Below are 17,409 nucleotides of genomic sequence, written 5' to 3'. Positions count from 1 at the left end.
ATGGTAGGGGTCTTATGTTGCTTGGAGACTGTGGGGATGCCCCACCACACACCGGCCTGCCTTCTGAGCTACCTCAATATCTAGGAAAATCTGTTCCCATAACCTCAGCGGATGTTTGCCTGATGGAGTGGCAGAGACTCGAAGCCAAGAGCAGTATGTAGAACAGAGCAGCACTGAGCCATGGAGAAATGCAAAGTACTCCATGTATGAGAGCCAAGACAGCTGCTGGAACCATAAGGTGCCGTTCAGTTTAAGATCACTGTGTTATGATACCATTTGAATTATTTTTTTCTTCTGTCCAAGCACTTGGCTGATGATGGGGAGAGAAAGGAAAGGGATTTAGAAAGGGAAAAGTATCAGGAACTATCTGGGTTTTACCAACTTTTTTTTTTTTTTTTGAGCTGGCTTTCTGTGGGTAGAGAAACTGTGGCTGTAATCCTATCTCTAAACATTTTTCTCATTGAGTCACCTATGGCAGAGAAATAAATGCCTTGTTAGAAAAAGGGTTGGGTTTTATTTAGTGCAAATGGAAAGTAAATATATATATGCCCCCCTTGGTTAGGCATGATATTCCTCCAGATTAACCTGGGGAAAGCATTTACTGATTAAAAGGGCAAGAGAATTTTCTAAGTCAATGTTTTCAAATAAAAAAAAAAAAAAACAACCTTTAGAAAGAATAATATATAAGCATAAGAATGATTTTTTTCTTCTATATTAAGTTAGAAAAAACTGTAAGCCAGCAAAAGAAAGAAAAAAGGCTTCAGTACACATTTAATGAATAATAAATCTGCAGGTGAGCTGCTTATTGATAATTAATGAAATTATTCTAGCTAAGACCATTGCTGCTACAAAAACTTAAAATGGAATTTTATACTCCTGGAATTTAAAATAAGTTCTCCTACTCACAGCTATTTCATCCATAAATCTCGGTGGACTACCATTCAGGTTATTGCTAGTCAGATTTTTTTTTTTTCTCAAAAACCTGAGTAATTTTAACATCTATTTTATTTTGCAAACAAATATATGGCCTAATTTGTTGATTTTATGGCTTCTGCCCTTTGTTGTTAAGTCTTATAATTTCTATTGGAATTCATTGTAGCATAAATACAGGAAAAAGTTATCACATTGATTTGATGACAATAAGTAAAACTCTTACCCAAATCCTCAGTACTTAGCTGTAAAGTAATTTTACAGGAATCATCATATCCAGGACAAGCAATGGGTACAGTGCTCAGAATGGTCAAAACATGCTCTTTGCTATCCTCTGCAATTTGTAACGATTCTGGTAAAAACTGGAAATAAGAAAATAATTTTTAGATCATTTTGACAGATTAATTAGGCAATACTGATACTTATGAAATTTTAAGTGTTTTTAATCAATTATGAAAAGTTATAATTGCTTGTAAAATAATAATAATCTTCATAATAATCCTCATAATAATAATAATAATCTTTGTAATAATGATCTTCAACTTCATAAGGTGAAATTGTTTTTAAAATACTTTAGCATTCTTGGCAATTAAGAAAATGTTTGCAGTTGTAATATATAGTGTCTAATTGCTTCTCATCTCCTAATCTCAAAACAGGTTTTTATTAAGCCTGAAAATAGTGTGATACCATAGAATTTATTCATTTTTAATATCCCTGGTTAAAAGGTGCTCCTGTTCCAATGCACTAGGAGAAATACCAGCAATATTCATGGTCTAAAGTATGGCATTACCTCACGGTCATGGACTCTATGTTTTTACTCTGCCCCAGGTGCAAAGTGAGTGCAATTTTTGCCTGATTCCTCTTCCCTGCTATGGCAGGAAGAAGGATTTGTCCATACATAATATATTACAGCTTCCATGGCTCATGCGCCGGGGAGAGAGCTCGGGTTGTGCCATTTCTGTCTGTCTGTTCTCCTGGGGCAAGAGCAGAAACAGCACTCCGGGCTAGTTAGAATTGGGAATTCCCATTCTCTGGGAAAATCTGACATTTCCAAAAAACCAAAACTGTTCTTCCAACGTCACATAGAATGGGTTGGCAGATTTTTCAAACACCCTTCTGGGAGGCGTGAAGCTTAGATACTCAGAAGATCTCAAATTCTTCTGGACTGCCAGACCGACAGTCTAATCCTTGGGTGGGATTAGACCTGTTTTTTGCACTCAGTGTGAATTTATCTTCAACAGTTTGGTTTTTGTAGTGGCTGACTATAAGAAGGCGATGGATAAAAATTAGTTTTTCTCTTCACTTTCTTCCGGTTTAGGTACAATTAAATTCTGCATCCTTGTAGGTGTGTCTTCCCATTATACATAACCACCAGAGTACTTTGGGATGTATTTACTAGAAGATGTAGTTTTGCACATTCTTTATGGTGCATTAGTGTCAACACCTGCACACGGTGCTGATGGGTGCTTTAGGGCGTTTTACAAACAGACTGAAAGCCATATAATTTATTAAGACATTTTCTCAAAGTGAACATAAAAGCAGCACTGGTTATGATGATCAAGGCTTATGTTTCTGTGTCTTGTTTTCCAGAGCATGTCAGATAATGTAGAAGTATTCTCTAGGGATATGCCAGGTCAGTAAATCAGGGCCATGGGCATTACCTTAATTCCGGCATAGAAACCTTTGCTCTCTTCAGGCAATGACTGCTGCTCAGGAGTGTCTGTCATAAAAGCAGTGACGGTGCAAAAGACCTGTAGTAAATAAACAGCACAAGCTATAGCTTTCCTTGAAGAAAATTCATATAAATATGCATCCTCCTGTTGATCAGAGTTGTTAAGCTTTTTTTCTACTGTTGAAACATATTTTTGGGGTTTAGGCTTTAAAAATGTTTATGCATAAATCTTGAGATTTGGAAGAATTTTTGATGCATTTAATAAGCAAAGAAACATGGCTTCTGTCTGAGCAATTAATAGCACTGAATGCTTACAATGTGTTTTCTTCTGCAGTTTTTCAAGCACCTTGGTTAGTGATATTAAGTCATTTTAATTAGGGAGAATTACATTGTTCATAGATGTTACTGTCAGGATTAGGACATTAGCCCTTGGGATCCCAGACTTCAGTCTGTCCACTGGATCAAATATCCTCTCTCTGTACCATGTTTGTAAGCAGTTTTTTTCATTTATATTAGTTTGACAGTCATCTGGTCTCAGAAACTGTGTCAGCAATATAAGAAGCTCCTTTTTTTTCTTATTGCATTATAAAAGATGATGCAGATGTGCCTACAGGGTTTATATTGTAAAAAAAAAAAAAAACTAACAAACAAAAAACTCCCAAAACAAAACACTCCACCAAACACAATGTACCAGGCCATTTACGTTTTATTCCTAGCACAGTCACTCAACCTTTATCTCTGCTGAGCCCGCACACCATCTGCCATCTTAGTATTTCATTGGTTTCAGAAAACCCAAACTGCTAACATCATTTCTAGGATCATAAGATTAAACTACAGAAGTTTTCCTTAAAGCAAATGACAATAGGCTCTGGAACTGTAGTTCTGAATTTTTTTTTTGGCCTCTTCTTGGAAATGGAGTAACAGATTGTGACATACTAAATCAATTTCAAATAGTCAGATGGCATATTTATAGCTACTGCCTTTTTTAAGCCTCGAGTAAACCATGAGGAGGAATTGTACCAATCTAATTTATTTTCCATTGTGATAAACTCCTTTGGATGGATTTTCCAGCACCACCCACTGGCTGTGCTGCTCTCGGTAGCTCTAGCCTGCCAGCTCAGGAACGACCCTCATCAGCAAAACAGGCTCAAACCCAGAATACTCCCAGATTCATATGGCTGTTGCATAGCACTCTGGAATATTTCTTTTACCACCCTAAAATCCATCTTCGTTACCATCAAGTCATGAGTTTCCTCCAAACTGAAGAATCCTCTTTCCTAATTCATTTGTGTACAACGAAAATGTCCCACCAACAATACAGCGCCATTTGTTTGGCTATGGGAAAACCCAAGTGTTTTCTGTGCTCTTCAGGTGGATCATTTCCAGTCCAGCTCAGTCCCAGGTTTATGTGCCTTTTGGGCCGTTTTTACCTTCATAATTTTTCTCTCTTTTGCTGACAGCTCCAGCCACTTTGGCCCAGTGAAAATGGTGTTATTTGTTCCGTTAACTAGATGGAAGCCTTGAGGTCGTACTGGGTGTACAGGGGGAAAAAAAGACACAGGCCTCACAGAGACACTTGACGGTTAAAATTCCTCAGATACTTCGTAGTTAGCCAGTTTGCCTCCGAGGAGAACAAGTCATTGTCTCCTCAAGGTAATAAGCCCCTGTTATCATTAGATATTTGTTATCTCCAAGCATTCCCTAAAGTCTCATGTTAAGCTTACAAAGTTTTCTGAAAAGTTCTTCTGCTGGGAAGGCAGAAGGCGAGCATTGATCTTCCTCCTGCTGCTTCTCCTACAGCTGCCATGGGGAGAGTCTGCAAAATCCGAGTCTGACAAGGCGGTGACAACAGAGAAAGAGTGCAGACAACGTATATTCCCCCTAGCGAAGAAAAACCAAACCAATGATCCCCTTGCAGAACTCATTGAGCAAATCCAATGCACCTGCATTGCAGATGCTGTATTTACACTTGCCGGGCTGTTTGCATTTTTGGCTTTGATGCTTTTTACCAGGCATATTCACAGGGAGACGTCCCTCTGACCACGCCACGTGGAGTGTTCCTGCCAAGGAGGGAGCTGTAATGAGAGGCAGCAGGGTCATGCATGAGGATGCCCGGCACTGGTGGAGGCATCTCCCAGTGATCTTTCCAAAAGTGACATCCTGAGAAATGTCAGAACCCAGCCTCATTCTCTGCAAGCACCTGTATTTTCTCACATACATATTTTAGAGGTATATTTTATTGATAAAGGACTGAACACTAAAATAAAAAATTACTCCGTAACGATACACTGAGATATTCTTAGACTATCAGTCCATTCCAGTTCTATCTTCAGCACTTTTGGAGATTAGCATAAACTTTGCAAATTGGAAATGTATAGACAGCCATCATGAGTTAGAGTCTATTTCTGTCTTTTGTATCATTCCTCCCCTTGTAGTGCCTTTACTTTGTTAGGTGCACACTTCACAATCAGCAGATATGTTCATCGGCTACTGAGCTACAGGTTGACAGTTTGTCACATAATTATTATGATAGTCACTCTGAGGAGGTATTTTTTTGCCTTCAGCTAAATACTAGCTCTTTTTCTCCAGTTCAGTAATCAACCCTTTCTTCCTTTTCTTCCCTGTTCCCCCCTAACCCCACCCCCAATCTTGGGATGCAGCCTTTTTCAAGCAAGGAGATAAAAGCATCACTGACAGCAGTATGCTGATGGCCGTGACAGGTTAGATAGTATTTTTCCACAAACTCATTAGATCTGTTAAAAAAAAAAAAATCATGTTATAATTTTTCATCGTCCCTTTTAAAGGCACAGAAATGTAAGGTTGTCCTGGGACAGGATGACTGGGTTGCTTCTGGGCGTGGGCTGCTCCCTCTCCTCTGTGCACCAGTAGATCTTCCCATAGGGTGGAAAACTACTTTTAGGCACAAAATTCTGATAGAAAAAGGCCCTGGTAGCTAAGACATTTCTCCTTTCCTGTGTTTTGGAGCAGATTTCCACCCTTTCATGGAATAAGTCAAATTCCTTCCCACTTCGCTGCAAACCCAGTGAGCAGCATATTAGCTAAAAGCAGAATTCAGTCGTTAATTTGGTGGGGGTTGGGTAGCTCTGGGAAACAATTTGGGAGAGTATTTTAATCCTAGAACCTGTCACCATCTCCAGCAAATTTACCTCTAACAACCTGCACATCAAAATGTAGGGTTCTTTCAGAGCCCTCAGAATCCAAAGCTCCCCCAAATCAGTTGTTTGTACTCATTTCGAACATAAAACTGACTCCAGTTTCACCCTTTTCTGTGCCCCTAATTATTTCTGACTGTAGTGAGCGATCATCTGTGGCAGCTTGAGCATGTAGTGAGAGACATCGGGCTGAAGGCAGAGACAGAAAAGCTCCAAGAAAGTCGCATTCACATTTGTTGCCGTCTTCAAAGGTGGTGCGCGCAGAGACGGGGGTGCGGAGGAGGATGCTTGCTGGCGCATCCAGCATGGCCATGCCTCCCATTTCTCAGCCTCTCTCAGCTGTGCTCAGATAAGAGGTTGGGTTCCCAAAGACAAAACAGGGGATACTCGTTTTGTGATCCAAACACATCCCTGCTCTTCCATCATGTATCTGTGAAGGTTTGCCAGATAATTTTGGGAACTCTCACAAAGGCCAACCTCAGCTTCATGCTTCTCAAAGCACTGGCAGAAATGGTGCCACCACCCATCTCAACAGCATCCCAGGGGCAATGGCACTTGTCCTTAAAATAGGCAGAGCTGGCAGATGGGAGTACTGGGTTTGGGTCTGCCCATCAGGACCACGACTGTGTTTTACAGTCAACAGAGAAAATAAGCAAATGCATGTGCTGGTCTCTGGCTATGGTCTCTGCTTCCTCTCCTAGCGCAGCCTATGCCCTGGGGGCGGGATGCTACCCTGGGAAGGGCAGGACATGCACCTAACTAACAGCTGGGAGGACCAGCTACCCATTTCCCATCTCTCCAGCAAGCACTTGAGCTGGCCTGTAGTGCCAGAGGCCTCACAGTGACAACCACGATAGTTTAAAGATGAAATATTTACTTTTACTGGTAGTGATCTTTCAAAGACTACATGCAGCCAGGTACATCTGAGTAGGACTTGAAAGTCTGGATTAAAAAGTAGATGGAAGCACTTTCCTGACCCGGACACCCAATCTCCTGAGAGGTGTGGGATTTCAGGGGTGCTGCTCCAGTCAGAAATTTATGTTGGCCACCTGTGGGAAGTTCCCTAAGGTACCGTTTAGGAACACCCACTTCTTCCCATTCACTGGGCAGGGAAGTCCGCATGCTGCTTGTAAGGTGCAGGTGCCTAAGCTGTGGGTGATTAACTCCATTAACTCCAGGATTGGATCTACCCTCCTAGCTACATCACCCATGTCAAAAGGCAGGCTGGAGCTGCAAGGGTTAGAGTCATTCAGCCACACTCATGGCTTGCAGGTGAAGGGTTGGGCAGGGAATCAATCATGACAGGGGAAAGGGTGTCTTGCGATGGCAATCAAGGCCTCCAAGCTGCCGTTGTCTGCTCTATTAAACACTAATGGGCTGGGGTTAGAAAAGCCTCAAGGAGTGACTCTGCTGGAAGCTGGGGAGTGCATGTGGGAGGGAGCTGTGGTTTACATCCTTGATGAAAAGAGCAAAGGATGAGCAGAGCTGAAGGATGGCATTTCTAGGGAAGCCAGAGGAAAAAAATAGTTCTCATTAGCTCAAAGAAATGATCTGGCTGTAGGTATTTGCAGAAAGGGGTAAGAACAAAGTCTCTGGAAAGGCTTTCCAGAAGGGTTAGCAGGAAGGGGAAACCAGGGAGAATGTGACTTTGAGTTAATTAATAAACTAGACCTTTTGAACACAAATCGCTCCCTGTGACGGGCTGTTGGCTTTAGAAGGGAGGGAGCTGGTGCAGCAGCATGACCTGACACTGTGGGAAGTCCAGCTCTAGTCATTCTGCTACCTGCTATGTACAAAGAAGGCAGCTCTTTCCAGTTGCCAAATGGCCAAACAGCATGTGGAGGCTGACTATTGGTCATTCATCTGCCAAGGAAAGAAATTTTCCCTGGGTAGTAGCGAGGTGTTTTATCAGCCGCAGAGGTTTGCCCACTATTTCTCTGACCCTTTCTGCTTCAAAATCTCTGTCCAAGTCCCCCTGGAGCTCTGTTTCTGTGTGGATGCTCCTCATTTTCTACCTGAAGGTTGAGAAAGAAATTGTAAACTCAGGTGCGACCTACAAATAGGCAGCTCTTCCTATTTCTGATGTTGATTTTGTCAAGTCCAGTGGTTGGGATGGGATTAGTATTTAAGCAGAGGGAAATTTCACTCCTCTTCCCTTGTGAGTGAAAATCTGTTATTTTCTATACCAAGGCACTAATTGACAGCCTTTTTGGCTGGGGCATATTCTTCTGCTGTTGCAGAGTGCCACGTGAAATGGCCACTTCTAGCACAGACCTCAGAAAGGCCAGGTTTACTTAAACATTTTTATTTTACAATGTGCATCATAGTTTATGTACGGTGACAATTACTCCTCGCCGTATGAACTTTTGGATTGCTGTGCTGAGCAAAATCTGCACAGTTTTCTTCTAAACACCTTTCTTTCTTAGCATAACTCATTACTCACAGTGTGCCACTATAATTTATAGATGGCTGCGCCTCGAGGAATGAAATGACCTCTGTCACTATCGCATAAATAAGGCTTAGGAATGCCAGGATTTTCATATCAGATGGAGTAGGCTTCTTTCAGCATTTATATAGAAATAACGGTATGTTATAGATTTATTTAAGGCTGCAACAGTTTTGTGAACATTAAGCTGCCAACATTACTGTCTGAAATAACAAAATTGGAACCCAAAGATGGGGGAGAAAAGCACACATAATGGCTATTAAAAAATAGCTGGCTGTTTAGTCAATACAAGTTCAGAAATGTTGACCAGTAAATCTCAACTCTTTTCTAAGGTTTGACTGTGTATTAAAATATATCAACAGTTAATCTATTATGTGACTAAACTATTACCTGGAGACTTTTTGACAGATAAAAGGTAGCGTAGATATCAATCACCTAAAAGGTGATTAAAAAAAAAATCTCGCTTGGCTGTAGTTTTTCTTATCAAGAAATGAACAGAGAAGATGCTGATTTCAGGCTATAAAAGCATAGAGATCAAATTGAGGCTATGTGCAGGTAGACGAAGAGTAGGCTAAAAAAAGTAAGTAGTTTTCGAAATGCTGCAAATTCTGCATCCCAGGGGACAAATTCTGATCTCAATGTCACCCATGTGCTCTGGCACCATGCAGCTGTCAGGATCGGAAGGGGAAAGAGAACTGGAAAGTGGCCCTGATTCATTGTCTCCTCTCTAATATGGCTTTTAACAGCGTGGATCTGGCCTCCCTTTTAAAGCTGCCTGAGAAAAAAGCCTTCCACCTGCATCTTTCCTGGGTGGGTGGAAGGTTGCGAACTGCCTCTGTGCATCTGAGTTTGGTCCCCAGGGTCTGACTCTACCTTCAGTGGCATCACCTTTCCTTTGCGGTAGGTAGTGTGGTGCCAATGCTTACTAAGTTGCTTCAGATTTACACCACCGGAGGTGAAAGGAGAGTCTGCCCCTTTGTGACTCTTATTAGACACCCAGAGTGGGATGGCAAACACGGCGAAATGCTTTTTTTTCATCCTTATTATGTAAAACTGAATTCCCAGTTACAGCTGAGGCTTCATTGCTAGGTTTTCACCAGTGATGATTTATGGATAATTATAATTAGTCAAATAGGCCATGAAGACATTTTAAAAAATCTAGCAAGTAAGAGAACATTTTAGTCTCACTAAGCCTGCTAAATTAAACGTAGGTTTCAGCAGAGGACAAAGAAGGGCTTACTGAAAACTTAATATAATAAAAGTGGTCTTATAAAGATTTGGTGATGCTACTAGTTAACAGAACTACATTTTGTCTGAATCCCTCAGGATTGCTAAAACTAGATTTGAAGTGATTGCAAGTGAAATTATTTTGATGAAAATATCTCTTCGTAACACAAACTTGTCTTAAACTGGCAGAATTGTCTGCCTCATGTTATAAGTGAGGGCAGCATCAGTCAGCTTCTGAACTCAGGAGCCATAATTATGAGGAGAAATGAGAAAAAACTATCTAGATTGTGCTACTGTTATAAATGACTCATCCTTTCAAGAACTGGAAAAAACTTATTCACATTTCTTAAATATCTTAAATATCTCAAAGAAGAGCTGCAAAATGCCAAGACTATTTCCAACCTACTTTTAACACAAGGCCATTATCCCTGTTTATTCTTTCAGTTCGTTGTAGCATCACTAATGGCTCTCTGCCTATGAAAGTTATGAACCTAATTTAACTTTAAAAGTCTTGTTTCTGTACCATGAAAGGCCATGAATTCATACACAAGTCAATTTTTTTCACATCTTGTATTGGCTTCTGTTTTGTTGTTGTTGAAATTAGATCTGTGTTGCTCTGTAAGCCATCAAATATACTTCTTAAAGATTGTTTTGTAATGAACTCTATCTTTCAGTATGCTATTGAACCAAGAATTTGGAATCAGAGAGGCAGAACACCATGAAAAAAACCATAAAATAAACCTCCCTCTATTTTAAAATGTACCGTCTTTCTTTTCTGTGAAAAGATGTTATTGTGTCTCTGGTCCGTGAGTATAAAAATTACTAAGCCCATATAGCTGAGTCTGCCTCTACTGCAAATTCTCACTGCTGCAAGATACAAAAAAATACTAAGCAAAAATTGGCTGAGCCACATGTACCTACTACTCATACCAACTTCATGGCATTCAAGCTGTAATGTAAGTGCAAATATTAAAGTTGCCTTTAGAAAATAGTAAAATGGATAGCTTCCGTGAACTCACTGCAATTCAAAGAAATGTTACAGATCCTGAATCTGGTAAATGCTATTTAATAATCCAGTTGTGAAACAGTTTCAGTATTTTTTTCTGCAGTAGTTGTAAGTATAATGAGTGAGGAGCCGCACTAATAAAAACACAGCAAAGATTTAAGAAAAACATTGGATCCCCCTGAGTGTTTGACCTTTTTTGCTGAAGGCAGGCCAGCATTACCGTGTCTCCCAATTTGAGATTTACGCCATTCATCTTGATGTAGGAGAATGACTGCAGAGTGGTGTCACGCTGAATCTGCTCTTTCTTGCCAGGGGTGGACAGGCGCGACCAGACCACCACGTATTGTAGCAGCAGCTTTGAGGAGGGGCGGCTGTAAGTACACTTCAGGTGGACACGACCTTGCACAAGCTCGGGAGTTATCACGGGTTGCAAAGCCAGGCTTGTGAGTTTGTCTGGAAGAAGAAAACAGCAGAAGGATGTAGCACAAAATGATATTTTAATATTACAATTGTTCACTCAACGAGAAGATTTCAATGTAACTAAACATGGGAGAAACGCTACATTTCATATTCTTGTGATTTCATTATTAACTATGTGAGTAAGAAAATGTATTTCATATGAAATGCAAAAATTGTTGATTGTGTACTGACTACCCATTGTTATAATATTTGACCTGCTTTTTCGTGGTTTGGCCTTTTTTTTACAGTAAGAGAAATGTTATTGAAATAAAGCACTCTGATTAATACAAATTAATTACTCTGACAAAGGCCATCAGCTTTGCATTCCCCTGAAGCACAGCCTTTTGATCCAATTTTTGCAATACGTACAGAAGAGATATGAGAAATAATTATGTTGCAGAGGTAAACTGACTCTCAGAGAGCACCCAGCCCATATTTCCGTGCTGTGAAGAGCTTTTCCAGGCTGTTCTGGGATACGCCTAGGCTCAGTCTGCTCAATATAGTCTCCCTCTGCCCAGAACAATGCCGCTGCTCTAAAAATACAGCCTGCTTTCTATAGGCTTCAACAAGTAACGAAGTCTGAAACTTTTCTTCCTGTTAAACTCACCTAGACAGCAGAAACAAAAAGATGTATAATACTGTAGGGTGATGTTCTTTCATCTCTAGAGACCCGGACTCAAACAGAACATGAAGCTGGTGCAGATGCTTTGAAAGGATAAATTAAGAAACTCTTTTGGAGGAGTGTAGAAAGTATTATGGAAGCCCAAGAGAATAATGTATGAGGCTGTTAGAGCAGAATGAAGAACCAATATGTTAACATCCGTCCAGGGCAAATAACAAGAAAAAAGAAACAAGTTACTTAAAATATGAATAAGGGCCAGTTGTTTATATCCTTTTCTTTTTTTCTTCTAAGGGAAGCTGCCTCAAACTGTGGCTGACATCATGACTTTCTGCAGGAAATGATTCCAGAAGGACAAAGTTAGGTGATCAGCTCATGGGAGGATGTGAGTGGAATTGCAAGCACGTACACCACTTTTCCCAGCCGTGTCCTTTCTGCCAAGCTATGAAGCTTTAAATTCATTTTGTTTTGCAGCTCAGAAGTGCTGACCAGTGTCCTGTTTCCAAGCCTCCGGTGGATGGGGCTGGGGGATCGACCCCGGCAAGAAGCCGTGACAGTGCCAGCTGGACCCAGCTCTGGGGCTGCGTAGAGGCTCCTGTGGTGCAATGTTCACAGCTGAGCTTAAGACAGTGAGTTAACAACCTCCAATAAAAACCTTCAGCTTTGGGTGTTTTCCATCCAATACCTGATACTGCAAAAACATCCTAAAGACAAGAAGTTAAAGACTTGGGAGAGCTGAACCTCACTGAAATGCCTAGGAAAAAGGTGAAAGCTTCAGCACCAGTGGTAAGAAAAAGGCAGAAGGTCTTTGGCTTGGGATAGATGGGAAGGGATAAACCTCCTTTTATGAAAAGTGCAGGCAGATTTATGTTGCTAAACAGGTATGGATCAACAGAAAGGACAAAACTAATAACCCAAAAGGTATTGGTAAAAAATTCTTCAAACAAGGGTAGTGGAATTCTTACAGTTTAAAAAAAGCTGAGCTTAAACTGGAAAATCACTGCATTCAGTTATCATGGAAATTAAAGAGCAGTTTCATGTATTTTAATGGACATTTTTTATTTCAAACAGTGAATTCATCTCACTTTCTTTGACCCTTTTTTCCTTCCTCTTCTTCATGTGGGAATGTTAAAATATTGATAAAGATAAGAAAATAGATATCTCTCTCTTTAAAATTTATTTAAGCTTGAGTTTTGCCTGATTGAAATGTGATAACCCTAGTTTCTCAGTGTGTCATGTCTCTGTCCAAAAATGCTGAAAGGAAAATGTAAAGGTAATTTTTTCCTTTTGAGAAAGAACTGTCTTTTCTGACTAAATCTATATGCATCTGAACATGCTCCGGAGTTCAGAAGGTTTAACTGAGTGAGCAATTGCTTTCTGCTATTCCTTTGTTTCCTAGCTACCGAACAGAGGTTAGATCTCTTGTAGTAGGCTGAAAATTATTTCTGACGAGAGCAATTATATAAATGTCATGAAAAAGATGTTATCAGTTTGGTTTTTTTTCCTTCCAGAGTTTCAGAATTATCTTTTTTTGGGGGGATACTGGATTATTGAAGATAAGAACAGACCTTAGATGCAGTATCCTGGATACAATGCCTCAATAAAACCGAGATGCCTCCTCTCACTAGCTGTGCAACTTCAAGCCAAAGTGGAGCCAAAGACAGTAGGAAAGGTTACACGTGAACTGTAACCAAGCAAAGAACACTTCAGTAATACACACCAGATTACATCTTGCACTGGTAATAATAGCTATTCCTCAGGAACACCTTGGACCGCCACTGATTTATTTTCTACATGGTCTACATCTTACTGGCAGCGATGCTTGACTTGCAAGGTCACCAAGATGTGCATTGCAATACCAGGAACTTTGAACACACAGCCAGAGAGGCATACACAAGCTTATTGATAAATACTTTACTGAGCCTCACCTTCTGCGCAGTAGCCCATGCATCCTTGAGTAGGCTGCAGGAGATATACAAAGAATTCACCGCAGTTCCTGACGGCAACAGGTATCCGAAACAAGCAGCAGTCCTTGGTGCCCCCGAAGAAGACCTGCCAGGTAGCACAGGCCGTGAGCCGCTTGCTCTCGCCGGGAACTGGCAGGGATTCAGACTTCAGTGACAGCCACACCGGAGCTTGTGTTCCGCATTTATTCATCTGAGGATGCACACAGAGGAAACCGTTTACAGCAAATCCAGTCGGGCTCTGTGGAGGATCACTAAAACCCAGGACTTTGAGTGTGGTGAACTTGGAGGGTCAGTGAAAAAGCTGTGTAGGTGGGCATGAAAATGTTTTGCTCGGTTTAGAGAGTTTTTTGTCACCTCAAGACAGGTGACTTCACACAGATAAAATTCTCAAAGAACACAATAACTGGATTACAAAGTATTTTCCTCTATTTTTGGTTGGTTTGTATGAAAAAGATGAAAGCATGTAAACAGGCTAGATCTCTTTTTGGGAAGCACACTTGGGGCCACATCAGCTGGCCATTCCCACCCATGCTTCATCTGTGGCAGAAGCAAGCAAAGACTGACAGAGCATGAGGGGCAAGAAGATGTTAGGTCCACCTCGAAGCAGGCTGCTGCTACGCTCAGAGCATCACACACCAGCACCTTCCTCCAAAACAGCTACAGCTTCAGCTGCCGTTGTCCTCTCAGCTTCTGCCCTGCCCCTCCAGCATGTACTGGACACTTCTTTGGGGCTCGAGCTTCTCCCTCATTCTCGAAGGGAAATGCCTATGCAGGATATACATGATTTGATCAAACTCTCTGGGATTTTTGACCTTCAGGTTTCTAACCTATTAACAGCTTCCACTAAATCCCTGAATCCCCTGAACATAGGAAATCCCGAAGCAGAAGGGGTTGCTCCTAAAGGCTTAAACTACAGCATTTGGAGTCATGGCTGGGAGAGGCTGCACCAGATTTACCTTTCCCAACTTACAGATGGATGTTCAGGCATCTCAGATCTGAATTGCCCTCTGTACCTGCCAGGCTCTTCCCACTGACTAAAGAGACATGATTATCCAAAGCTGTCTTTAATTTAAGCACCTCAGTGATGAGATTAAGCAAAATCTGCGCCTAATAAAATATAAACAGCCAATTACAATGGTAACTTCTTATTCTGTGCTGTTAATATCGTTTGCCAGTACTCAAAGCATACAGATATTTGAGCTAAGGTTTAACAATTATTACCAAATACTGACAATAATTTACTCAGATATGTCATATTCCACAGGGCGACTGCTGCCTTTGCTTTGCATTTCTTCAGTCAGCAACAGTGAACTGTCTCTAATAGTCCCACTCTGGGGACACACTTCCTCCGGTGCTATATACATTTGGCTTTATATCATGTTGAAAAAAACCCCACCGTTTTTTCCCATTGGCTCAGGTTTGCTGCTTCATTTTTTAAGATCAAAAGTTGTTTGTGACAGCAGGGGAAGTGGTGAAAGTCAAAGGATAAATTTATTAAGTCATGCGCCAGTGCCCTCCTGTAGTTTGAATTTTACCTGGGAGCTATACAAGCCAGAAAGCAGGGATGGGGGAGCCGGGGGTACACACCCAGAAAAAGAAAGGTATTTGAAGAAAATGAAGCATATGGCATGACACAGTCTGATTTCCATTTGTAACTAGTTATTGTCAGGCTTCTAAAAACAAGGATCCCAGAGAGACACCATTAAAATTGTCCAAAGTCTTTTTTTCCCCCAGAAATGCGGCAGCGGCTGAGCAGAGGGGCCGACCCTGCCCTCCAGTTCGGGTCCCCGTGTCCCCGGTGTGCTCGTGGAAGTCGCTGGAGCTCGCCCAGCGCAGCAGGTCCCCGGGGAGGAACGGCGTGCTGGCAGTGTGCTAGCGAAGGAGAAGAGGTGATCAGCATGAAAATGTTTTTACGTGGAATTTTAGACAAATCCCTTCCCTTCCTTTATTTAAAAGCCATGCTGTGTGTAACTTTAAGGGATTTGTTCTCCTTATTTATTTACAGCTTTAAGGGACGCTGGTGCTTTTTGTGCTGGGCAAAATGCAGATGTCGGGAATTTCTTGTATCCTGGTGAACTTTGGACCTAGAGAGCGAGATCTGATGTGAAGTAACGTGTTCCTAAAGCTCGTTTGGGGGCATACACTTGTAATGACAGAGAAGAGTGGAGCAACACTTGTAATGACAGAGAAGAGTGGAGCAAACATCATCCAGAGAAGACGTACTGTATGCAAAGGAAGAAGGATGGATGCAGAGAGAAGGACGGCAACTGGAGTTCAGTGGTCTCTGTCTCAGACCCATGGTATGTTCTTGATGAGATACTTACACCTTGAATTTCCTCTTAGCAGGACACCAGGTAGCTACTGACTTCAGTGCCTCTGCATGCATGAGTAAAGATTGTTGGAATGAATAATTATTTTTTAAAATTACATTTAAAATACAGATATCTATGAGTGTACTGCGCAGGTGTTTGAGTTCCACAAGCTGGGAAGAATTAGAGTTAGGGGGGTGCAGAGCAGAGAGATGAATGAGCAATGGAGCTCAATGGGTGTGTGCAAGCTTGCAGAAAGCCTTGAAGGAAAATGTTTTGGTAAGGAGACACAGTGCAGCATACCATCCCTCCCGGGGCGCTCCCCTGCAGAGCTGACCCCACGGCTGGCACTCGCCACTTGCTGCCCGAGGAGGAGGAGGAGGAGGGATGCCATGGGAATGGCATGGGAAACTTTCCCAGTGCTGTTAACACCCACTGTAAAGGGCTGTTGCAGCTGTCTCCTGACACTGAGTTGCATAAAAATGACCTTCATTACTTTGAGGCAACTCGATCTCATGTACATACCTGTGTCTCAAGGGACATTTGCACCCACGGCTGCAAAAGCTGAAAAAATACTCTAACAGTTTTCTGTCAAAGACCTTTTGCTGCTCAAAATAAGCTATTGCACCCATCCCCTTCTGCCTTTTACTAGTGTAACTGGCCCCAATGCGTCAGCGCTGCTGCATTGGGAGTGCAGCCGCTGGACTGCCTCCGGCCGGGAACGCGCAGTGCCTCAGTTTCCCTGGCTGCTGCTTGACCTTGGGCAAACCACCCGGTCTTTGTGCACCTTGCTTCCTTATCTCTGAACCAGAGGTAGAGGTGGCTGAGGTGGTAATAGCACTTCTCTGCCTTGCAGCAGTGCTAAAAAGATAAATTCATTAATGAGACACCCATCTACCTGCTGTGCTATGGGCCATGTAGATAAATGGGCAGATGCAAGTGCGTTCTGGCTGTGAAAAGAGAGAAAATGTGATCTGTACGTAAAAGTGGGTCTGTATCCCCTGTTAACACATAGAGGGAAAAAATAAAACACTGGAATAAGACGAGGGTGATTTTCTCCCTCTTTGTATCGCCACAAGTCTGTGAGCCACTTCAGTGAGAAAGTGCGGATTAGCGCCGCTGACGTCAGCCGCCAGCGCTGTGTGCAGGCTTTCTGATAACCCCCCGCTGTGATCTGCAGCACCCCGGATTTGTTTGGTGAATCGTGCACTGAAACCATTTGAGCGAAATAGTTGATTATGTAATGTGCACAAATTACAAGCAATAATGAAGCCTTTTGACTGACTTTGCACCCAGGAAAAGTCAGACTGTGAGAAAACAAGTTAATGTAACAAACTATGATACAGTATTACAGGCTGGTCAAGGAAGAATTTTGGTATAAATCAAATATTTCTTTTTTTTCCTGTCAGCTTTCTGATGTACACGCATTTATTTTCTGCTTTGAGCTACATGCTGTCCATCTGCGTCAGGCAAGTTGCCCCATGCTAGCCAAAAGGATTTGCTGCATAAGGCCTCTGTGAATTAGAAAACAGACCTGGGAAGGGAAGGGCAAATGTATATTCATGTACTCAACCAGCGGTACATCTAAGAACAGAAAAAAA

At 41.8% G+C, this 17,409-nt stretch overlaps 1 protein-coding gene across 1 annotated transcript in view; it reads right to left on the bottom strand.

Annotated features, from left to right (window-relative positions):
* Positions 1–17,409, bottom strand: part of LOC104032488 (von Willebrand factor D and EGF domain-containing protein) — a 181,548-nt gene that overhangs the window by 117,352 nt on the left and 46,787 nt on the right. Inside the window, exons 3-6 of the mRNA XM_075710358.1 lie at positions 13,461–13,689; positions 10,675–10,907; positions 2,592–2,681; positions 1,157–1,292 (exon numbers count right to left, since the gene is read on the bottom strand). Of these exons, the coding sequence (XP_075566473.1) occupies positions 1,157–1,292; positions 2,592–2,681; positions 10,675–10,907; positions 13,461–13,689 (688 nt within the window). The remainder of the gene's footprint in view (positions 1–1,156; positions 1,293–2,591; positions 2,682–10,674; positions 10,908–13,460; positions 13,690–17,409) is intronic.

The sequence above is a fragment of the Pelecanus crispus genome, chromosome 5 (genome assembly GCF_030463565.1).
Source record: "Pelecanus crispus isolate bPelCri1 chromosome 5, bPelCri1.pri, whole genome shotgun sequence".
NCBI lineage: Eukaryota > Metazoa > Chordata > Aves > Pelecaniformes > Pelecanidae > Pelecanus > Pelecanus crispus.
This window is presented reverse-complemented; position numbering and strand designations above follow the sequence as displayed.